We start from the raw sequence: 18,005 nt of genomic DNA on the forward strand, positions 1-18,005 counted from the left end.
CCCGGATGTTTGCATGACCTTCTACTTAGCCACTTTTTCCATTGCCTTAACGGATAGATCCACATGTTTGAGAGTGTAGCACCTGCTTTAAACTTCCTATCCCCCACTTCTCCTACTACCACTCCACTCCAGGTGTTCAAACACAGTCCTCCTTCTTCTCCCTGACGTAAAACCACAAAGTGACACCAGTTCCACCACTTGAACTTGCATTTAATCAGGTGGCGTGCCTCCTTTGTGGTGGCAAGCCACTGATTAGATTTGGAGATTGAAAGCCATTACAGCAGGCTGCAGTTGGATAATGACTTAAGTGCTGTTTCGCCTTCCTTTCTCCTCAGGAAGTGATTTATCTGGATGGGCCAGGCCTTAACTGACGGGGAGCAGTGCCATCCATAGATCATATCAGCCGCTCTGACCCCATCAACACTCGCCCTCCTCCCAACGGTGATTCCAGCTTTCTGTACATCGAAAATAATTACAGTTCAGTCACATTTACACAGCGAGATGGGATCTTGCTTTCACTAGTTCTTGTTTTCCCCCTAATGTAAATTATCCTATGTAATGTTAGACATTTGATAAAGAAAGAACTCAAACAATAAGTTGATAAATAGATTAGACAAAAATAAATCAGCATCTATTTTAAAAATGTACAGATGGCTCTTAAGTAAGAGTTTGAACGATTGACAATCAAAGTGGAGTTCTGTTCGAATGCCGCAAAGCTCGTAGCCTTATCCAAAACTTGATATTGTTAAATGGATCGATTCTAAAACAATATTTATTGCTAGGCTTGAAATATAGGCAGGTGCATTTTTTTTAAAGTAAGCAAGCAGTTATTATATCTAATTTCTCCATCTACATAATTATTCGACGCATAACTTCAAGCTAGTTTTCTCATGTTTGCGCTTAACAAATGTTTAATTTGCTAGCAGCAACAGCTGGTGCAATATATAAAATTGACAGATCACTGCTCTTTGTCATTCAGTCAAATAATTACAAACAAAACGTTACATTTTTCCCACGTTTTAACTCTGTGCATGTAGGTTTTTAGTGTTTCTGACAAAGCAATGCCTAAGCTTACATAATAGATAACGCTTATGTTAACATGAAGCCTGACTATAATCATAGCTGCGATATTGACTGTGCAAAATGAACCATAATAACAACAACAACTTCTGCTAATTAAGACACGATTAGCTGTTACAAAAATACAAAAATAATGCTAAATATAAAAACGTATTATTATATATGTTGAAGTCTGTATTATAAATAGGCTTGTTATAGAAACAATAAAAGATGTATTTATAGCTGTAGTGATTCACAAGCTATTAAGTGCCATGTAGAATAATCGCAGTGTGACAGCGAAAGGCATCTCGGACAGTGTTAAAGTCAGTCATCCGTGTCCATCGGCTATTTCCTGCATTTCCCAGGATGTCCTTCATCTGGCATGGACTGTTTCCATTTATCTGTGGGCGACACTTCAAGTATTGAATCCACTGGTTGTAAATAGTTTTTCCCCTTTCTGAGAATCACGAATGCACTCATTAGTCTGGATTTAATCGCTGGCTTTACAAGTCATCGAAAGTGAAACAACAAATATCCACGGAAGATCCAATACCAAGCGAACTTCACTCTAATTGTTTTGTGTAGGTGGAGCGAGGCGAGCAGCAGCTGTCAGCTGAGACTGAGAGTCGTGTCTCTTCTATAAACACAACGGGGATTGTGGCTTCACTTTATAAAGCTTTATTTAGCTTTGATATTCAATAACAGGAGTGTCACTCATTGTTTGATGGCCCAAACACTGTCATGTTTATATGGACAACACCATGTTGCTATGTGCTGTAGCCAGTTTGAGCCCTCACAAGGATTGTACGTTTCTTTGGGAAATATTGTATGATTTGGCCCCCTCATGACTATAATTATTAAAATAAAACGTCATCCTGATAGGCCTTTTTTCACAGTGGCAGAAGAAGCACAGGTGAACACCGTTATTGATTCGTGTTCACCAACACGATTTCGCCATTTCTTTCGTGTCACACAGAACGATTTTATAAGCAATGTAAATAATAACAAATTAGAAGGAAAAACAGATACAAAAAAATACAGATTTCAGAATTCTGACACAGAACGATTTTAGAAGCAATGTATTTCTATTGGTAGTATGTTTCATGCCTGCACCAAAAAATAACAAATTAGAAGGAAAAAAAGATGACGAAAAATACAGATTTCAGTATGAGGCTCTGAGCCCCATTTATTTTCCTCGTGGACGGCAAAAAAACTCAGACATTATACAATTTAAAATAAAAGGGATAGGGTTAGGCTTAGGGTAAGATATTGAGTAAGAAAATGTTTTTATGAACCACACAGCTTCTGGTCTTCCAAGACCCGACCGGACAAAAAGACCTGTTGCAGGCACGAAACATACTACCAATAGAAACACATTGCTTTTAAAATCGTTCTGTTTGACACGGAAAAAATGGGAAAATCGTGTTGGTGAACACGAATCAATAGATTACATTAATTTCGTGACTATAACACGAAATGCCGTGAGACTGAGTTGGTTATTTAATTACACCTGTGCTTTTCCTGCTATGATGTGGGAACATGTGAAAGTGTTTTATAAGCTGTACAGATTGTAAAGCCTTTTGAGCCATATTAAAGATTTGGGGCAATATATATAGAATTTACTTGACAAGAAAAAAAATAAACGTACGTAACAAAAATGTTGAAAACAACCTGTAAACAAATGCATACTGTGACAAGGGAAATTAAAAAGCTGCTGTGTTTTGTGTAGGGGAATCGCTAATATTGAATAAAAACAACAAAAAACGTGACAAGAAAAACTAGAGAAATTAGTAAATAATATGATATGATTTAGCAAATAAACCGCCCTAAATGTATCCTATAGGTAACTGATAGGTTAACGACGAGCAGCTGTGAGTCAGGTGTCTCAACTTTTGTGATTCTTTTTTAAATTTCAGATTTGAGATGAGGTAGAGGATTAATTAATTCAGAAATGCATCTTAATCTGTTTTAAAATGTATTACATCTCCAAAAAGCATTCACCAATTAATACAATAAAGTGTTTTTGGCTCATTAAAGTTTTAGTTTCATAAATATAGTTCACATATAGCAGATTAGAAAAATGCATATGTATTATGAGATTCTTAATAGTCTCACCAAGCCACGAGGACACAAGGCATAACATTTAAACTCATGTGGAAATACCATCGGTGTATTGGGTACGTATGACATCAAACTCATTTAGCACAGCAGTACAGTAATAGCAATTACAACATTGACGTGTTGCCATCTTTTCTGCAGGTTGTTGCTACATTGCTCCTTAATTGGCCAAATACATCCATTAAGATCTGAAATAGCATGATGTTTGTTCAAACCCAATAAAACCCCAGCATCAGACAGCGGTCAGTGTCCCCAGCGATAACTTACACCAGGGTGGGAGTGCTGGAGGGGGGGGGGGTAGCTTAAAAGGTTAGCGTATTGACTCGATGCTCAAAAGTTTTTCAGGAACTGAGGGAAACTTTGGAGGAGACAGGACGGCCTGTTCAGCTCCCCAGCGTGAAGATGACCCAAAAGGATCACCCACGCTGAGAACATGAGCACATATACGTAAGCATGCACGTACAGTATGGATACACTCACCCACACACACACAGGAATACAATATATAGACCCAGAGGGATGAGCAACACATTGTCTGCTGTAAACTAGGTAAAAGGCACCAGGAAACATTTTTATTTTAAGCCAAACTATGACACAGCGACACAGTGACAGGCAGTATTTACTCTATTGCTGTACTTATGTGCCATTATGAGGTACTCGCATTTCCATTTTCAGCTACTTTATGCTTCAGTACAATTCAGAAGCAAACATATTTATCTATTCAGCTACAATTATTTGATAACTTAGTGTCAAGATTCAGATTAATAATAGAACATTTAATCAGCAAATACTTTATCATGTATTACGAAGGTCACGATAAACTTAAAAGCTTTCACAAGCAACCTGGCAGCATACAATATGTAGAGCCAGTAGTGGAAATTAAATTGTACAAAGTATACAGTCATGCCTATACATTTTAGCTTAAAGGGGCCATATAATGCTAATTTTCAGGTTCATATTAGTATTTAGTGTCTCAACTGTGACATGTCTCCATGCTTTAATGTTCAAAAAGGTCTTTATTTTTATTGTTCTCTTCTCCCTCTGTTTGAAACCAGAGCCCAGTCTTTGGGATGTTATTCTTTGCAGACATTGACATGCACAGAAACCTATATAGCACACTACAGGAAAGGGAAAACCCCAATAAGCATAATAGGGACCCTTTAAAGTTTTGAATGAAAGGTCAAAAGGCTGAATTGGATATGAGTGTTCAAGATAAAGTTATAATTTTTAAAGAGGTCTCCTGGTATGTCTCAGTCTGTCACTGTGCGACAAGTTAGGCGGCACAGTGGAAAGTAGTGATGTAGATTGGAAGATGTGGCTTGAGACCCAGCAGCTGTCTATTCAGCGGTGATTTAGCGTCTGACATGGGTGAGCCTTGTGGCTCAATAGCACTAAAAGGCTCATCCTGTCTAATGGGGTTCCTCTATGACGCAGACGAAGAGAGGCAACCCCTCCCCTTCTTTTACTCTGACATATAATCCAGAACACACACACACACACACACACACCTACTGTACGCCCATTCATTTAGTCCACTGTGCAGAGACACACAAGTAGTGTACACACACACACAGGAACATACACCGCCCTGCACACTAATGAAAAGAAAGGGAATTGAGAGGACGGTGCACGACAAACAGTTGTGTAATTGCTTTTGAGAAACGGCTCTTGTCGGAGGCTGTCATCGATTGGTCTCTGCTCGTTTACTCAGTGTGTGGGAGGAGGCAGTGATCACTATACTGGACCGACTGTGGTATCACTTTATTAACTCAATGTGGTTTGATGTTTCCCTTTAGGGGGGGTGGGAGGCTGTCATACATACAGTACCCACTGCGAGACAAGGCATACGTTTCAGGTTAATCACACTGTTTGAAAAAGACACAAATTAAGTTGAAGAAAAATAACATTTTCACAGTTATTCATAGTTTGAAGGTAGTTGGTTTTCATCAGTATTTGAGGGGAATCACAACATATTGTCCTAAATGAAATGGATGACATAAGCTCATTGTGTGTGAGATGGTGTGTGGAGCTGAATCACAGTGGGTGTAGTTGGTGCTATCCAAACAGCATTATGAATGAATGAATGAAAAGCTCAGGAGTGCGTCATCGTGTAGTGAACGTCCCTCCCCAGCAGATGGCCCGCCTGCATCTCTTAGCTGGGGAGGTGGGAGTTGGGTTGAGGGGGGGGTAGGGGGCGCCTTATCGATTTGAGATATAGCATGCAATGTAACATTTTTGGAAAGTTCTTAAAATATTTATTGCTGGTGATGCTTCTCCGTGAACACCAGTTTGCTTTTGCTTCCTATTTGATTAATGACATCAATGCAAATTGGGGGATAGCAAATGGTCCAAACGACTGAAGGATTTTGTGAATGGAGCACTTACTGACTGGGGAATGACGTCAGCGCAGAGCCATATCCCTTATTAGTGAGCCAGGACTGAGGGGAGGCGTCCCATTGGCTCGCCATAGCATCAGAGCGACGTGATTGGCTGCTGGCGGATAATTAAACACCTACACAGTCAATGCACAAATCCAAGTGGTGGGATATATAGGCTGGTGCGTTGGCGCTGCATGCAACAGAATCAAGAGTTGTTCTGCAAGTTGAGAGAAAGTCAACTTATTGTGTTTTGCATTAGAGATACCTAGAGATATATATATATATTTTTTTCTTCCGCTGGGTGATTACCACTGAAGGTAAGTGTTGACTTTTAAATGTTTGGGCGATGTGATGGAACTGTTAATGTACCTGATAAGCTGTTTGCATGTGAGTGGATCAGATACAGAGTGACTGCGTTGTTAGACTGTGGTGACGTGAGAGTGTTGGTAATGGGATTGGAGTGTGACCACTGGGGTCACCAGCCTCACCACCACTCATTCTGTTGGGCTGCTCCGTGAAGGCCGAAGACCAACACAGAGAGAAAAATAAGGATAAAAGGCAAGAAAGAGAAAAAGAAAGGGGCTAAAATGAAGAACAGCAAGTGAAACAGCGAAAAGCAAAGAAGAGATGGACAGGAGGGACGAGAGAGTATGTGTGTGTGTGTGTGTGTGTGTGTGTGTGTGTGTGTGTGTGTGTGTGTGTGTGTGTGTGTGTGTGTGTGTGTGAGAGAGAGAGAGTGCTGGCAGCTCATTACACTAATGCACTGGTCCCTTAGGGAGTTGGCAAGCTTGGAGTCCCCCCCCCGCTCTCTTCCCTTTTCACCCCTCCTCTTCCAGAGCGAGCAAGTGCTATACATGCCATACACAGTCTCGGACCCCCACCTACCTTATACACACACAATGACACACACACACACACAATGACACACACACAATGACACACACACACACACACACAATGACACACACACACACACACACACACACACACACACACACACACACACACACACACACACACACACACACACACACACACACACACACACACACACACACACACACACACACACACACACACACACACACACACACACACACACAGACATGCATGTCACTGTGCAGCGTGCGACATGAGAGAACTACCTGTCCTGAGCTCCTGGCTGGAAGAGGAACAAATCGTTTGGAAAGAAGAAGAGTAGGGTCGTTATGAGGCTCAGGATGAGCAGCAGGAGACCCGAGATAAAAGAGTGGCATGGGTTGATCTTTCTGGGAAGTGACAGGAATCAGTTTTTCTTCTTGTTGCAACTTCTTCCCAACAGCATCGGAGGATCAGACAAACTAGAACCTGTATTTTCTACATGTATGTCGATTTTTGCTGAATTTTGAGGGTGACTTGCAAACTTATTTTAACAGTGTGTGAGTGTGAAAGACAGCGGTGTGTGTGATGGTGTGTGTGATGGTGACGGTGATGGTGATGGGATGTCTTTCTTGCTGTGTAGGGGACCATGGTTATGTTGAAGATCTCTGCTTTCCTCGTTGCCTACGCCCTGGTCATTTGCCAGATGTACTGCTCACAAGCCGCCCCTGCCAGGTGAGACGCTCAACTTTCATATTTGTAGACTTCAAACTTACGGCTAACATGCATTTTACCAGAAACTTGAGATATGTCGAAAAGTGTAACGGATGTAGAATTCCTAAATTGTTAAAATCACTAGAAACCAGTGGGAAAGAGAGGAGGGTTGATACTAAATCTTTTTTTTTTAACTATAGGAATCTGGTATAATTGGTCTTCTTGTCCATTTTCAATATTGCTAGAAAAATATAAAGAAATGGGAGCTTTTAATGATAGTCTTCAACACAGAGTCTGTGATAATATGCATGCACACAACTTTAAACATATTTTTTATATTTTATTTGAATAGTTTATGAAGCTTAATGTTGTCACTTTGCATGAGCAAGATTAAAACTTGACTCCAGTTGAGGTATATAAGGTCTAAAATGTGTCTTTAACCACATACTTCTAAAAATCATAATAATGTAAATCTCAAATATGTCATTTCCCAATCAATAAACAACATTTGTTTACATTTACAATTACATGAAAATTACTCTTCTTTCAAAAAGGGCATAATAGAAAGAAAAATAAGTAAAAAAGTAAAAGAAGACAGGGAAACAGGGGGAGATTAATGAGATCTATATATTTATATGAAGCCCCATTCAAGCCGCTCCCCGCCCTGTTCCCATGAAGCCATCGATTTAGTAATAAATCTAAAGGCGGCTGCTCTCAGGGACGGGGCACTCTCCGCAGATTGTTTCCCTGCGTTGGCCGGGGGCCTCCAACTCAGACGTCATCCCTCTCAGAGTTGGTGACGTCCCAGCTAAAAAAAAAACCTCCTGACCCCCTCCTCTCCATCCAGTAGAAGCAGCCTACCCCACCCCAACACATCCCCACCCCTCCTTTTAACTGCAGGTGATCATTCTAGTGAAGGATTTAATGCTTAATCTCAATACCTCTTCTTCCCTCCTTCCCTCCCCAAACCACCTGACCCCTAAACCATCCATCGCAGACCGGGTTTAGAGTCCATGTCAGACCGAGTCACGCTCACGGACTACGAGGCGCGAAGGTTACTCAACGCCATCGTGAAGGAGTTTGTTCAGATGACGGCGGAGGAGCTGGAGCAGCAGGCGACTGAAGGAAACAGGTACACATATATCTTAATCCTTTAAAAAAATAACCTTTCCTCAACAGGAACTGAAATATTTTACCTGAATGAGAAAATGTAAAGTGGAAAATAAAAGGTAAAATGGAGGGCGAGGACTTTTTAGGTAACATGTCATTATCTGGGTCTCACTTTAACACCAACTGAAGTCTTTTTAGCGCCCCACTTGGGTTCAATCAGGCGTAGAGGTATGTACTTCTTAGAAGAGAGATTGTTTCCAAGACAAGACGCTAATAGACAAAACATGAAATCCCCCTATTCTCTGTTATGAACCCGCTCCCGCATGGATGAGTTTGATTTTGACTTTGTTTGAACGGACTACTATTTCCAGCCTGCCTGCGGGGCATGTGAACAGTGTGTGCCTAACGGAACGAATAAGTGTGCATGATGTCAATTAAGTGGAGTTGCATGACAGTGGGAAGCGACTGGTTTCTGTTCCTTCTGTGGGTGTAGAAGATATGACAAGAGGGGATTGACTGGGCGGGGGTGGGGATGGAGCATGAAGGGTAGAAGACAGGTTCTTTGAATGGTGAAAAGGGGTGAAAAGCATGATGCTATAAGGGGGGAATGTCCTTATTTGTTTCTACCTGCAATGGCATGTGATTGAAATGCATGTGAGATAAATGGTGAGTGATGAAAGGAATACGATTTTTCCTGCATGTTTTCCCCATGCCTATGAGCCTGTTCTCTGCATGTGTTTCTGTGTTTCCCCTCCCCGACAGCATGGACAGGCACCTCACCAAGCGGTGCTCCAACCTCAGCACCTGTGTGTTGGGCAAACTGTCTCAGGAGCTGCACAAGTTGCAGACGTTCCCTCGCACGAACGTGGGAGCAGGAACGCCCGGAAAGAAGCGCAGTGCGCCCGAGAGCGACAGCTATGCAAGCTACGGCGAGACGTTTGACAGCATCTAAACTCCTGTCCTTTACTGCATCTCTTTCTTCTTCCTCCTCTCTCTTCCTCCTCCTCAAAGTTCTTCCTTTTTTGTTTCTGCATCGGCAAGTGCATGTTAATTTTTCCTGCTTGATTGACATGAGAAGAATAATACCTTTAACTGCAACCGACTTTTCTGTTGATTCTCCTTTCCCTGTTTACTTTTTTTTTTTGCCAGAGAATACTTTGTCCCTTTAATTTGAGACAATCAGACTTAGTTTTCATAAATGTAATCCAGAAGCCATCTCTGTGTACTGTGCGTGGAGTCATCTGATGGCAATTCACAGCTCTGAAATCCAAGAGTTGAGAGAGATCACTTAATCGAACCATTAATAAATTATCCACTCATGCGACACCATGTTTCTTGTTCAATAAACGTATTTTTCTACCAGGAAGCCTTAGCTCATTTTCATTCTTAGGGGTTCTTTAACACAGTCAATGGGTTTAAAATTATCTCTGAAGTTCTCAACGAGTTTAAAGGTAAGAAAAATCACAAGAAAATATGCGATTGAAGCTTTCAGGGCTTGATGCATATTTTTACCTGTATGTCCTTTGGTGTCACGTTACTGTTGATACAATGAACTGTGTGCACTGTGTGTCTTATTGGTGAATGTGACAGCAGACGTTAACCCCGGTTTTGTTCTCCTGAAGCAGCGTTACAGCACAGAAGCGAGCCTGCAACACGGCCACCTGCGTGACCCACCGCCTGGCGGACTTCCTCAGCCGGTCGGGGGGGATGGGAAACAGCAACTTCGTCCCCACCAACGTCGGCGCCAAGGCCTTCGGGAGGCGGAGGAGAAACGTTCAGATGTGAGACTCCAACACCTTCAGGGAAACGGTAAATACAGTTCTTCTTCTTTACTGTTACTTCTTCTACTACTTATTGTTGTACTAGTTCTTCTCCTTCTTCTCTACTTCTACCTCTTATTTTTTTTACGAGATCTCTTCAATTGTACTCATTGCTTATGTATTGTTTATGATTGACCATTTGTGATTAGTAAGAGAATCATACTAATACATTGGGTTTTTCTTCATTTGCCAACTAAGACAATGCCAACAAAGTTGTAATATTAAAGATTCAAACTTAAAGGTGGGGTAGGTAAGTTTGAGAAACCGGCTCGAGATACACTTTTTGTTATATTCCATGGAATGCTCTTAACATCCCGATAGCAATGAATATCTGAAGTACTTTGACAAAAAATCCATAAAACAATGTCATCTGTGGAAGCAGTAATACTGTAAAAAGCACGGCCAATCATTTGAGCCGGCCCGGCTAAAATAACTGGATGGCCTACCTGCCTGTCAGCCTTCCATCTATGCACAAACTTATCTCGTGCCCTCATTGGTCATGTGCGCGTTCGTGTGTGTTGGAGGAGGGGCTCTGTAAGGAAGTAGCAGATTTCTTCCGGTTGTGTATTTTCAAATTCTACTGCACTCGAGCTGGTTTCTCCAAAATTACCTACCCCACCTTTAAATATTCAAACAGCTCATAACATACAAATAAAACCCAGATTTATAAAAACTGTTTTAGGCAATAACACCTGAGTTGACTGATTTTTTCGTATTCATTTGATGATAAATGGATTAAAATCTTATTTGGTTCATCGTGTAATAATTTAAAATGGACTATTGATGAATACCAGTTAGTGTAGTCCTTTCAAAACCTTTAAATGTATAATAATTGTCTTTCTTTCTTGTCTTTCTTTCTTTCAGTGGTTGAACCCAGACAAGAAAACACCAGAAAAAAACCCTGAGAACAAAAATCAACAAAAACAAAGCAGAAAATAAAAACACTGAACTGGCCCTTTACCCACTCCCTCACATTGTTACGGGGAAAAAAGAGACGCCACTGGACTTTCTCGTTCCCATCTCCATCCTGTTAGTGAAACCTTTTGCTTTTGGCAAATAAGAGAAAAAAATGAGAAAAAAAGCACTTTACTTTATGTACATGAACAAATGAACTCCTGAAGAAAAAAAAAATACCCTAATGGTTCCTCTTTTTTATACATGAGTATCATTGGAAAATAAAATGAAAGCTGCAGTTGTTATCACCTTATTGTTTTCCCTCCTTTCACCTCGTTAGAGCACATTTCTATGAGACCACCTCCCCATTTGAGATCCATACATCCTCCATATCTCCCTTTCCTTCCCGAGGGTACCCTGTTTTTCTGTGTGCCAGAGGGACGCCATTAAAGATCAGCCTACCCAAGGCCCCCCCCACAACGGCTGTTGTCTTGTGCCTTGATGTAGACCAATTTACATGAACATGATTGTACAGTTCTGTTTGGAGACGGTAAAGAAGACCTGAGCGAGGAAGAAGAGAACGAAGATTAATAATGTAAACAATATTGTGAAAAACTAATTTCAGCAAGATTAAAATGTATTTTAGATTACACTCGGGTTTGGGGTACTTGTGTTGTTCTTCAAAGGTTTTTAAGTATTTAGGTTTAGAAAGACGTGAACTATTACATTATGAGAAGCTTAGATTTGTACATGAATTGCTGGAATATTAATTAATAACGTCCAATCAAATGGCAAAACGGGACCTTACGCAAATAGATTTGTTAGAAATGTATTTCCCACTGACAAATGCACTATCACTTCCTAGAAATGTCCATTTATCTATGTATTATTCTGCAAACGTATTGAACCAGTCCACATTCACACACTACTGTCTGGGTCACTTTGTATGCAGCGACAGTCTGCAGGTGTAAACACATCAGTTTTATTGGGAGTATTTTCTGAATGACACCACAGCAGCATGGATATGTTGAGACAAATGATGATCCAAGAAAAAAAAACAACCTGCATGGGTAATTGCTTAATAAACGGCAGCCAAAACTGCAGTCAGACTTGTTCTTCTTCTAAATAAAGACCACTCTTTTGAATCAGAATCGGGATATATGGCCACTCAGGATAATCATTCAGCAGAAGCAAAAGCGTTTTTTTTAAGAATCTTCCACAGGAGATGGTCTTTTTGGCATCAGTGCAGAGAAAGTAATACATTTCTGACAGAAAACAACATATTATTCTTTATTTTTACATATAACTTACAGTAAAATACATCATCTGAGTTACCTTTACTGCTCTTATAGCAGACATGAACACTGACTGAGCATTTTGGGCTTCTCTTGCTTTTACTGAAGCTCTCCAATAGATGGCAACATAATTATCTCGACTAAAGTTTCAGTGGAGCTCTCAGGTCTGACTCGAGCATCTAAAAAAGTTTCAACCGGTGATAAATGTGAACTCTTGGGCATACGCCACAGCAGGTGGTTTGTTTATTTGCTCTAACTATTGACTCAAAGGAGAAAGAATATCTAAAATAGTGAAAATGGCAAGGGAAAAACACGAGTACATAAGGTTTTCACACTTGATGTCACTGCTTAGGGTTGTCAGAACAGCATTGAAGTGTCAAACAATGACCTGTTGAAGAGTCAAAGCAGAGTTTCATAACAAGGATGTGTGGTTTTAATAGGTTTCCATTGAGGAAAAATTGGTAAATTGCCTTTGAGAAACTGACAGCATCTTCTTTCTGCTGCTCCTGAGACACATAAAACATCATAGGGGCAAAACAAGCTTAAGGTTTGACTCAAATTCTGGACCAACTATGGATTTCTCGGTTCTTTTGAAAGTAAGTCTCAGTTGCCCCTCAGTAAGGCAATGATCTGTCATTTGTAGAAGACTGGTTGTACTTCAGTGGGTGACTTACTGAGTGAAATTATGTAGGCCTATAGCCAACTTTTTTTAGGGATTGTTGAGTAAAGGGACATGAAACCACAAGAAAAATAAAATAAAGAGAAGTTGAACATAATTAGTAACCCTAACTTGAATTGTAGTGGCAAAGCATTACTTTAAGCCACTGAGGTGCCACTTTTTGGATGTAATTGACGTCCACTTTAACTGGTCTGGTGAATAAAAGTACAATACCAAAGGTTTCCAATTGAAGGCTGAATCCATTTACAAGTATACACCAGAGTTCCCGTTAGCCGGTAATTAACGGACTATGACCGGTAAAATATGCTGAAGACCGGCAAATCGAAATCTCTCCGGTCAAAATGTCCGGTCAAAATTATTTCCCCTTAGCACAATACCGCATCAGTTGCGCCACTTATGTGACAGACAAGAAGAGTATGTGACAGACAAGAAGAGTCAATTCTAATGTCTAACACTTAATGTGGAGAAAGAGTGTCCTGTATGGGTTGATTGTGCGTTGATCTGTTGGTAATGCCTCTGGGTTCCGGTGGGCATGTAAACAAATGCATAATGCTGCGCTATACTTTGCGGCCTCACCCGGTTGCATAGCGACGCTTATTGTTTAGGTGTCTTTTGATAAGCAGGTAGTCATATCATTAGCTAGAACTAGCTAGATCTGATCGATATGGACATAAACGCGAGTGAAGTCTAATCTGACGGGAGAGAGAGATCAGCTGCTGCTGACGAGTCGACACGCAGCTCTGCATGATCACCTGCAGCGGTGAGCGGAGCAAAACACACACTTCAGGTTAGAAAATCACACGTAGCTATTTTAATTACCTCTCAAACTAGTTATAGATATGTTTAGTTTTACTGTCGGGTCACTCATTACTGGATCAGCGAGCTGCATGATACTGGCGGGCTGTCAGGAGAGGGAGAGCGCTCCGTTTATTATTCCTGTGTTATTATAAATTACTGTACACTTTTGAATAATGTAGTTAATCTACAATAATTAGTTTGTTTAATATCGAATCATATCAATTTGTTTTAAAGCTCAATAAATAACAACGAAGTCCTTTGACCGGCACTTTTCTCATTTTGTCCGGAAGATTTCAACTTTAACGGACATGTTGACCGGCGAAAAAATATTCTAACGGAAACTTTATACACTAAGTGTTTTCCATCAAATTTCCATTCCAATGGGTTTCCATTAGTGAGAAATGGTGATGGAATGGGTTCTTCTGCTGCTTCTGAGACACATAATACATCATAAGGGCTAAAGAACATAAGGTTTGACGCTCAGATCCTGGACCAACTGTGGAAAATTGTACTTTTTCTCAGATCTTTTGAAAGTATTTCTAAGTTACCCTTCATCAAGGCAATGAACTCTCATTTGTAGAGGATTGGTTGTTCTGGGTTGCTCTTCAGTGGGTTACTTACTGAGTGAAATGTGTAGCCTAGTACTTTAGGGATCGATGAATAAAGGAACATGAAAACCACAAGAAAAGTTAAATAAGCCTAACCCTAACCCCTAACCCTAACCCTAACTTGAATCACATAGTATTTGGAAAGAGCTGGAACAGGAAATCAAACATTAACTTCACATAAATCATTTTAAATGCACAAACTGGAGCAGATAAATATCATGCATAATTACAGTCTTAACTTGTGTTTTACCAACAATAACATTCCCTGTATGTATTTAAGGTGCAGTGTTGCCAGACAAATCACAGACAGCTAAAAAAGCACTTGAATGGAGGATAAATAAAGTCACTTCGGTTTCAGGATGATAAATACGTTGATAATGAGCTCATTCAATAAGGGTGAAATTGAAAAACAGGATACAGTTGATCCTATTTGTTTCCACGGATGAATGCCAAGTGTGCACCGGGGCAAATACACATTTACAATATTGTGCATCCAAACAAACCCAAAGCACACAAGGAAGTTCAGAGGAAATACAAGGAAAATGTGAGAAACAATCGACATGCCGTGTCCCTGCTATAAACACTCAAAGTAATACATGATTAGTCAACTGTTCATGGATGATTTATTTATTTAATTCCCAGATGAGAGGAGATGTATGAAAATATGTGACCATCAGTGTTGGGCAAGTTACTTCCAAAATGTAATACAGTACATATGACTTATTACTGTCTTTTTAAAGTAATAAGTTACATTACAATATTACTGTCTCTGAAATGTAATGAGTTACACTACTTTTATATTACTTTTGAGTTACTTTCACCAAAATAACCTCAAAAGAATGGCTAGGTATTTTAAATGCTAAAATGTAGTTTAGTGCAGCTCATTATACATCCAGTGAAGGGCAATATGGTATAGCATAACAACTGTGTAGGCCATTAAGGCTACTAACAACTTTTATTACACAGCTTAGTTGAATACTCGCTTTCTGATTGTACATTCTTAACATGCGACACGTTGTTAATACAGTAGGCTACAGACCACTGTCAAGGACTATAATGAAGGTTGCTAAGGAGGGTCAAGAAAGAGAAAGGAAAAGAGGTTAAAAGACGGAGCGCTGGACGTCAGATAAATCACCAGAAGAAGGCAGAGAGGAAGTAAACAATAACAGGAACACGGAATGGGCTCTGTAATTCGTTCAGTATATGGCCGTGTAATAAGCGGGATAATGTGCAGCGAGGCGGTCATTATGGGGAAAAGAACACCCGACAGGCTGATCAGGGAACCCGACGCGAAGCGGAGGGATCTTGATGAGCCTGAAGGGTAAACACCAGGTTTACTAATCTACCCGCACAATGTTTCTCTGGTGTCGGAATGTCTCGCGATGTTAGTGAATTCTTAAAAAACAAAACACCGTTTAATTCCGGGTTAAAATGTGTTGTAACGGGTGGTATATTACCCACATTTAATTAGTAATGCGTTACATTACTCCGTTACTTTTGTAATGCGTTACACCCAACACTGGTGACCATGCTATCTGAGTGTAAACAGAAGAGGGGGTTTGAGCTCTTTTCCCCCTGAAGCTTTAAAAACCCTCATGTGGGTGGTTTTTTCAGCGTTTCCACTCTCTCTCTCTCTATCTGTCTCGAGTCATGCTAGAATCCACATGGAAACTTCTCCTGCATGACTGAGGAGGGAAAAAATAATACCCCCTCTTTATATTTTGATAATTGAGGGGAATAGGAGGTTGAGGGCGGGCTGACTTGTGGGTCGATTTGGTTTTGCGCTTCTTTCTCAGAAGTAATGTAACAATCGCTCCATGCCAAAGAGAAAGCAGTCCTAATGGCGCACAGCTGCTTTGAATGGAGCCCATCCAGTTGGAAATTAGATGTTTCTTGTAGGAGAAACCGAGAAGCAAGCCCCCGTCTCCACAGAGAAGATGTGTCGTTAGTCCAGTTCCCAGAAGCCTCCAGCCACAAACCAATTTCAAAACCTGAGGCTTTGGTAGAGGCTTCTTTTTAATGTTTTAAAGGAACTTTCTGACATGAGTCATGATGTCGCTTCAGGGTCCATCCTCTTCTGTAAACTAATAGAAGCTCTTCTTGACATTTTATTTGCCTTCTACCTACTACAGCACAACTTTTTGGAAACTTTCAAAAACGTAACACTATATTTAGTTTTCTAGTTTTGTCAAATGGAAAAAGATGTCATTCAAGAACCCTTTGACTATTTAAGATACCGCAAATATCTCAAAATACAATCTTGAAACCAAGCCTTTCTCAACAGTATGTCATATGGCCCACTCATTGTGTTTAGTTAGGGACAGTAATTTACCACAAATATTTAGTGCTTATAGGAAATGGTGTTTTGACAAAGGCAGCTGAACACATACCGACAATCTTTGTAATTTATTTAAGCTTTCTGTAGAAAAAAGCTTTGTTCCAAGGTTGTATTTCTAGTTATTTGAGTCATGATGTCGCTTCAGTGTCCATCCCCTTCTGTAAACGAATAGAAGCTTTTCTTGAAACATTTTTTGCCTTCTACCTACAACTACACTTTGAGATTTTAACGAACCTTTTGGAAACTTTACAAAACTAAAAACTATTCTTTCAGCTTTCTTGTTATGTCAAATGGGAAAATAGATTTGACTATTTAAAGGTCCCATGTCATGCTTTTCTCCTATTACCCGTCCCCTTGTGTGTTATGAAGGTCTTTCTGCATGTAAACGGTCTGCAGAGTCACAAACCCTCAAAGTACACCCTGTAGCGAGTAAAACTCTAACACAGAAAAGACCTGTCTATGCTGCCCCAGAACGCCTCGTTGGAGATTTCTCATTTTCCATTGTTTGCTTCCTGGGTTCTGTGACGTGTGAACACCCAAATCAACAACAAATGACCGGATTGGCCCAAATGGACCAATCCGCGGAGCACCTCACACACCAGGATCCCTTGGCTAACTAACAGGGAGTCCCCATTGACTTGCATAGAGTTCCCTGAACGCTGGTAATAGACGAGTTGGGAACCATTCTCACATTCTAAACCTTTTTTCTTACTCAATATCAAGCCACACTTATTGTTTTTACTTCGGCTGTGAGTGTTTGTGTGTGCTCAGGATGAGTTTCGCTTGTTCTCGCTCAACAAGACACTATTCATAAAAATTACAGGACTCATTTTACAATTTTGTAAATACACCTTGTTGCCAAAAGTTAAGAGGTAAAAAGATTTATATCAGTTACGCACATAAGAGATCTTCTAATCTCTCTATAGCCAAATTGAAGGATATTCCAATGCAAATAAGTAGAAATACAACCTTGGAACCAAGCTTTTTTTCTACAGAAAGCTTAAAATATTACTAACATTTTTGGTATTTGTTCAGCTGCCTTTGGCAAAACACCATTTCCCATAAGCACTAAATATTTGTGGGCTAAAAAAAACATAAATTACCGTCCCCAACCAAACTCAATGAGTGAGCTATATGATACTGTTGAGAAAGGTTTGGTTTCAAGATTGTATTTTTAGAATAGAATTTAGAATATCTTAAAGGTCCCATGTCATGGCCATTTCTACTGATCATATTTCCATTGTTGAGGTCTACTAGAATAGATTTATATTGTGCAATTTTTCAAACTCACATTGGTTTCTCATACAGCATCTCTGTATAGTATGTGTATTCATTC

At 40.2% G+C, this 18,005-nt stretch overlaps 1 protein-coding gene across 3 annotated transcripts; it reads left to right on the forward strand.

Moving 5' to 3' along the window:
- The first annotated feature begins 5,751 nt into the window (after nt 1-5,751).
- LOC117497307 (calcitonin gene-related peptide-like) lies at nt 5,752-12,054 on the forward strand. 3 transcript variants are annotated; one of them, XM_034149258.1, is made up of 5 exons: nt 5,752-5,872; nt 7,057-7,148; nt 8,125-8,259; nt 9,863-10,046; nt 10,922-12,054. In XM_034149258.1, exons 2-4 carry the CDS (start codon nt 7,063-7,065, stop codon nt 10,020-10,022), a joined length of 381 nt encoding a protein of 126 aa, XP_034005149.1. In that variant the 5' UTR covers nt 5,752-5,872; nt 7,057-7,062; the 3' UTR covers nt 10,023-10,046; nt 10,922-12,054. The 3 variants fall into 3 exon arrangements, with proteins under 3 accessions (XP_034005149.1, XP_034005148.1, XP_034005147.1); XM_034149257.1 differs by having other exon boundaries at nt 5,779-5,872; nt 9,860-10,046; XM_034149256.1 differs by lacking the exons at nt 5,752-5,872; nt 9,863-10,046; nt 10,922-12,054 and adding exons at nt 6,758-6,917; nt 9,000-9,589.
- Nucleotides 12,055-18,005: the final 5,951 nt, after the last annotated feature.

Source organism: Trematomus bernacchii, unplaced genomic scaffold (genome assembly GCF_902827165.1).
Source record: "Trematomus bernacchii unplaced genomic scaffold, fTreBer1.1, whole genome shotgun sequence".
Lineage (NCBI taxonomy): Eukaryota > Metazoa > Chordata > Actinopteri > Perciformes > Nototheniidae > Trematomus > Trematomus bernacchii.

What these genes read in the sequence shown, in the direction of transcription:
- LOC117497307 (XM_034149256.1), top strand. Translation starts at nt 7,063, where the DNA reads ATGGTTATGTTGAAGATCTCTGCTTTCCTCGTTGCCTACGCCCTGGTC. An exon ending in TCACAAGCCGCCCCTGCCAG is followed by an intron (nt 7,149 to 8,124) that starts GTGAGACGCTCA and finishes CATCCATCGCAG; the next exon opens with ACCGGGTTTAGAGTCCATGT. An exon ending in CAGGCGACTGAAGGAAACAG is followed by an intron (nt 8,260 to 8,999) that starts GTACACATATAT and finishes CCTCCCCGACAG; the next exon opens with CATGGACAGGCACCTCACCA.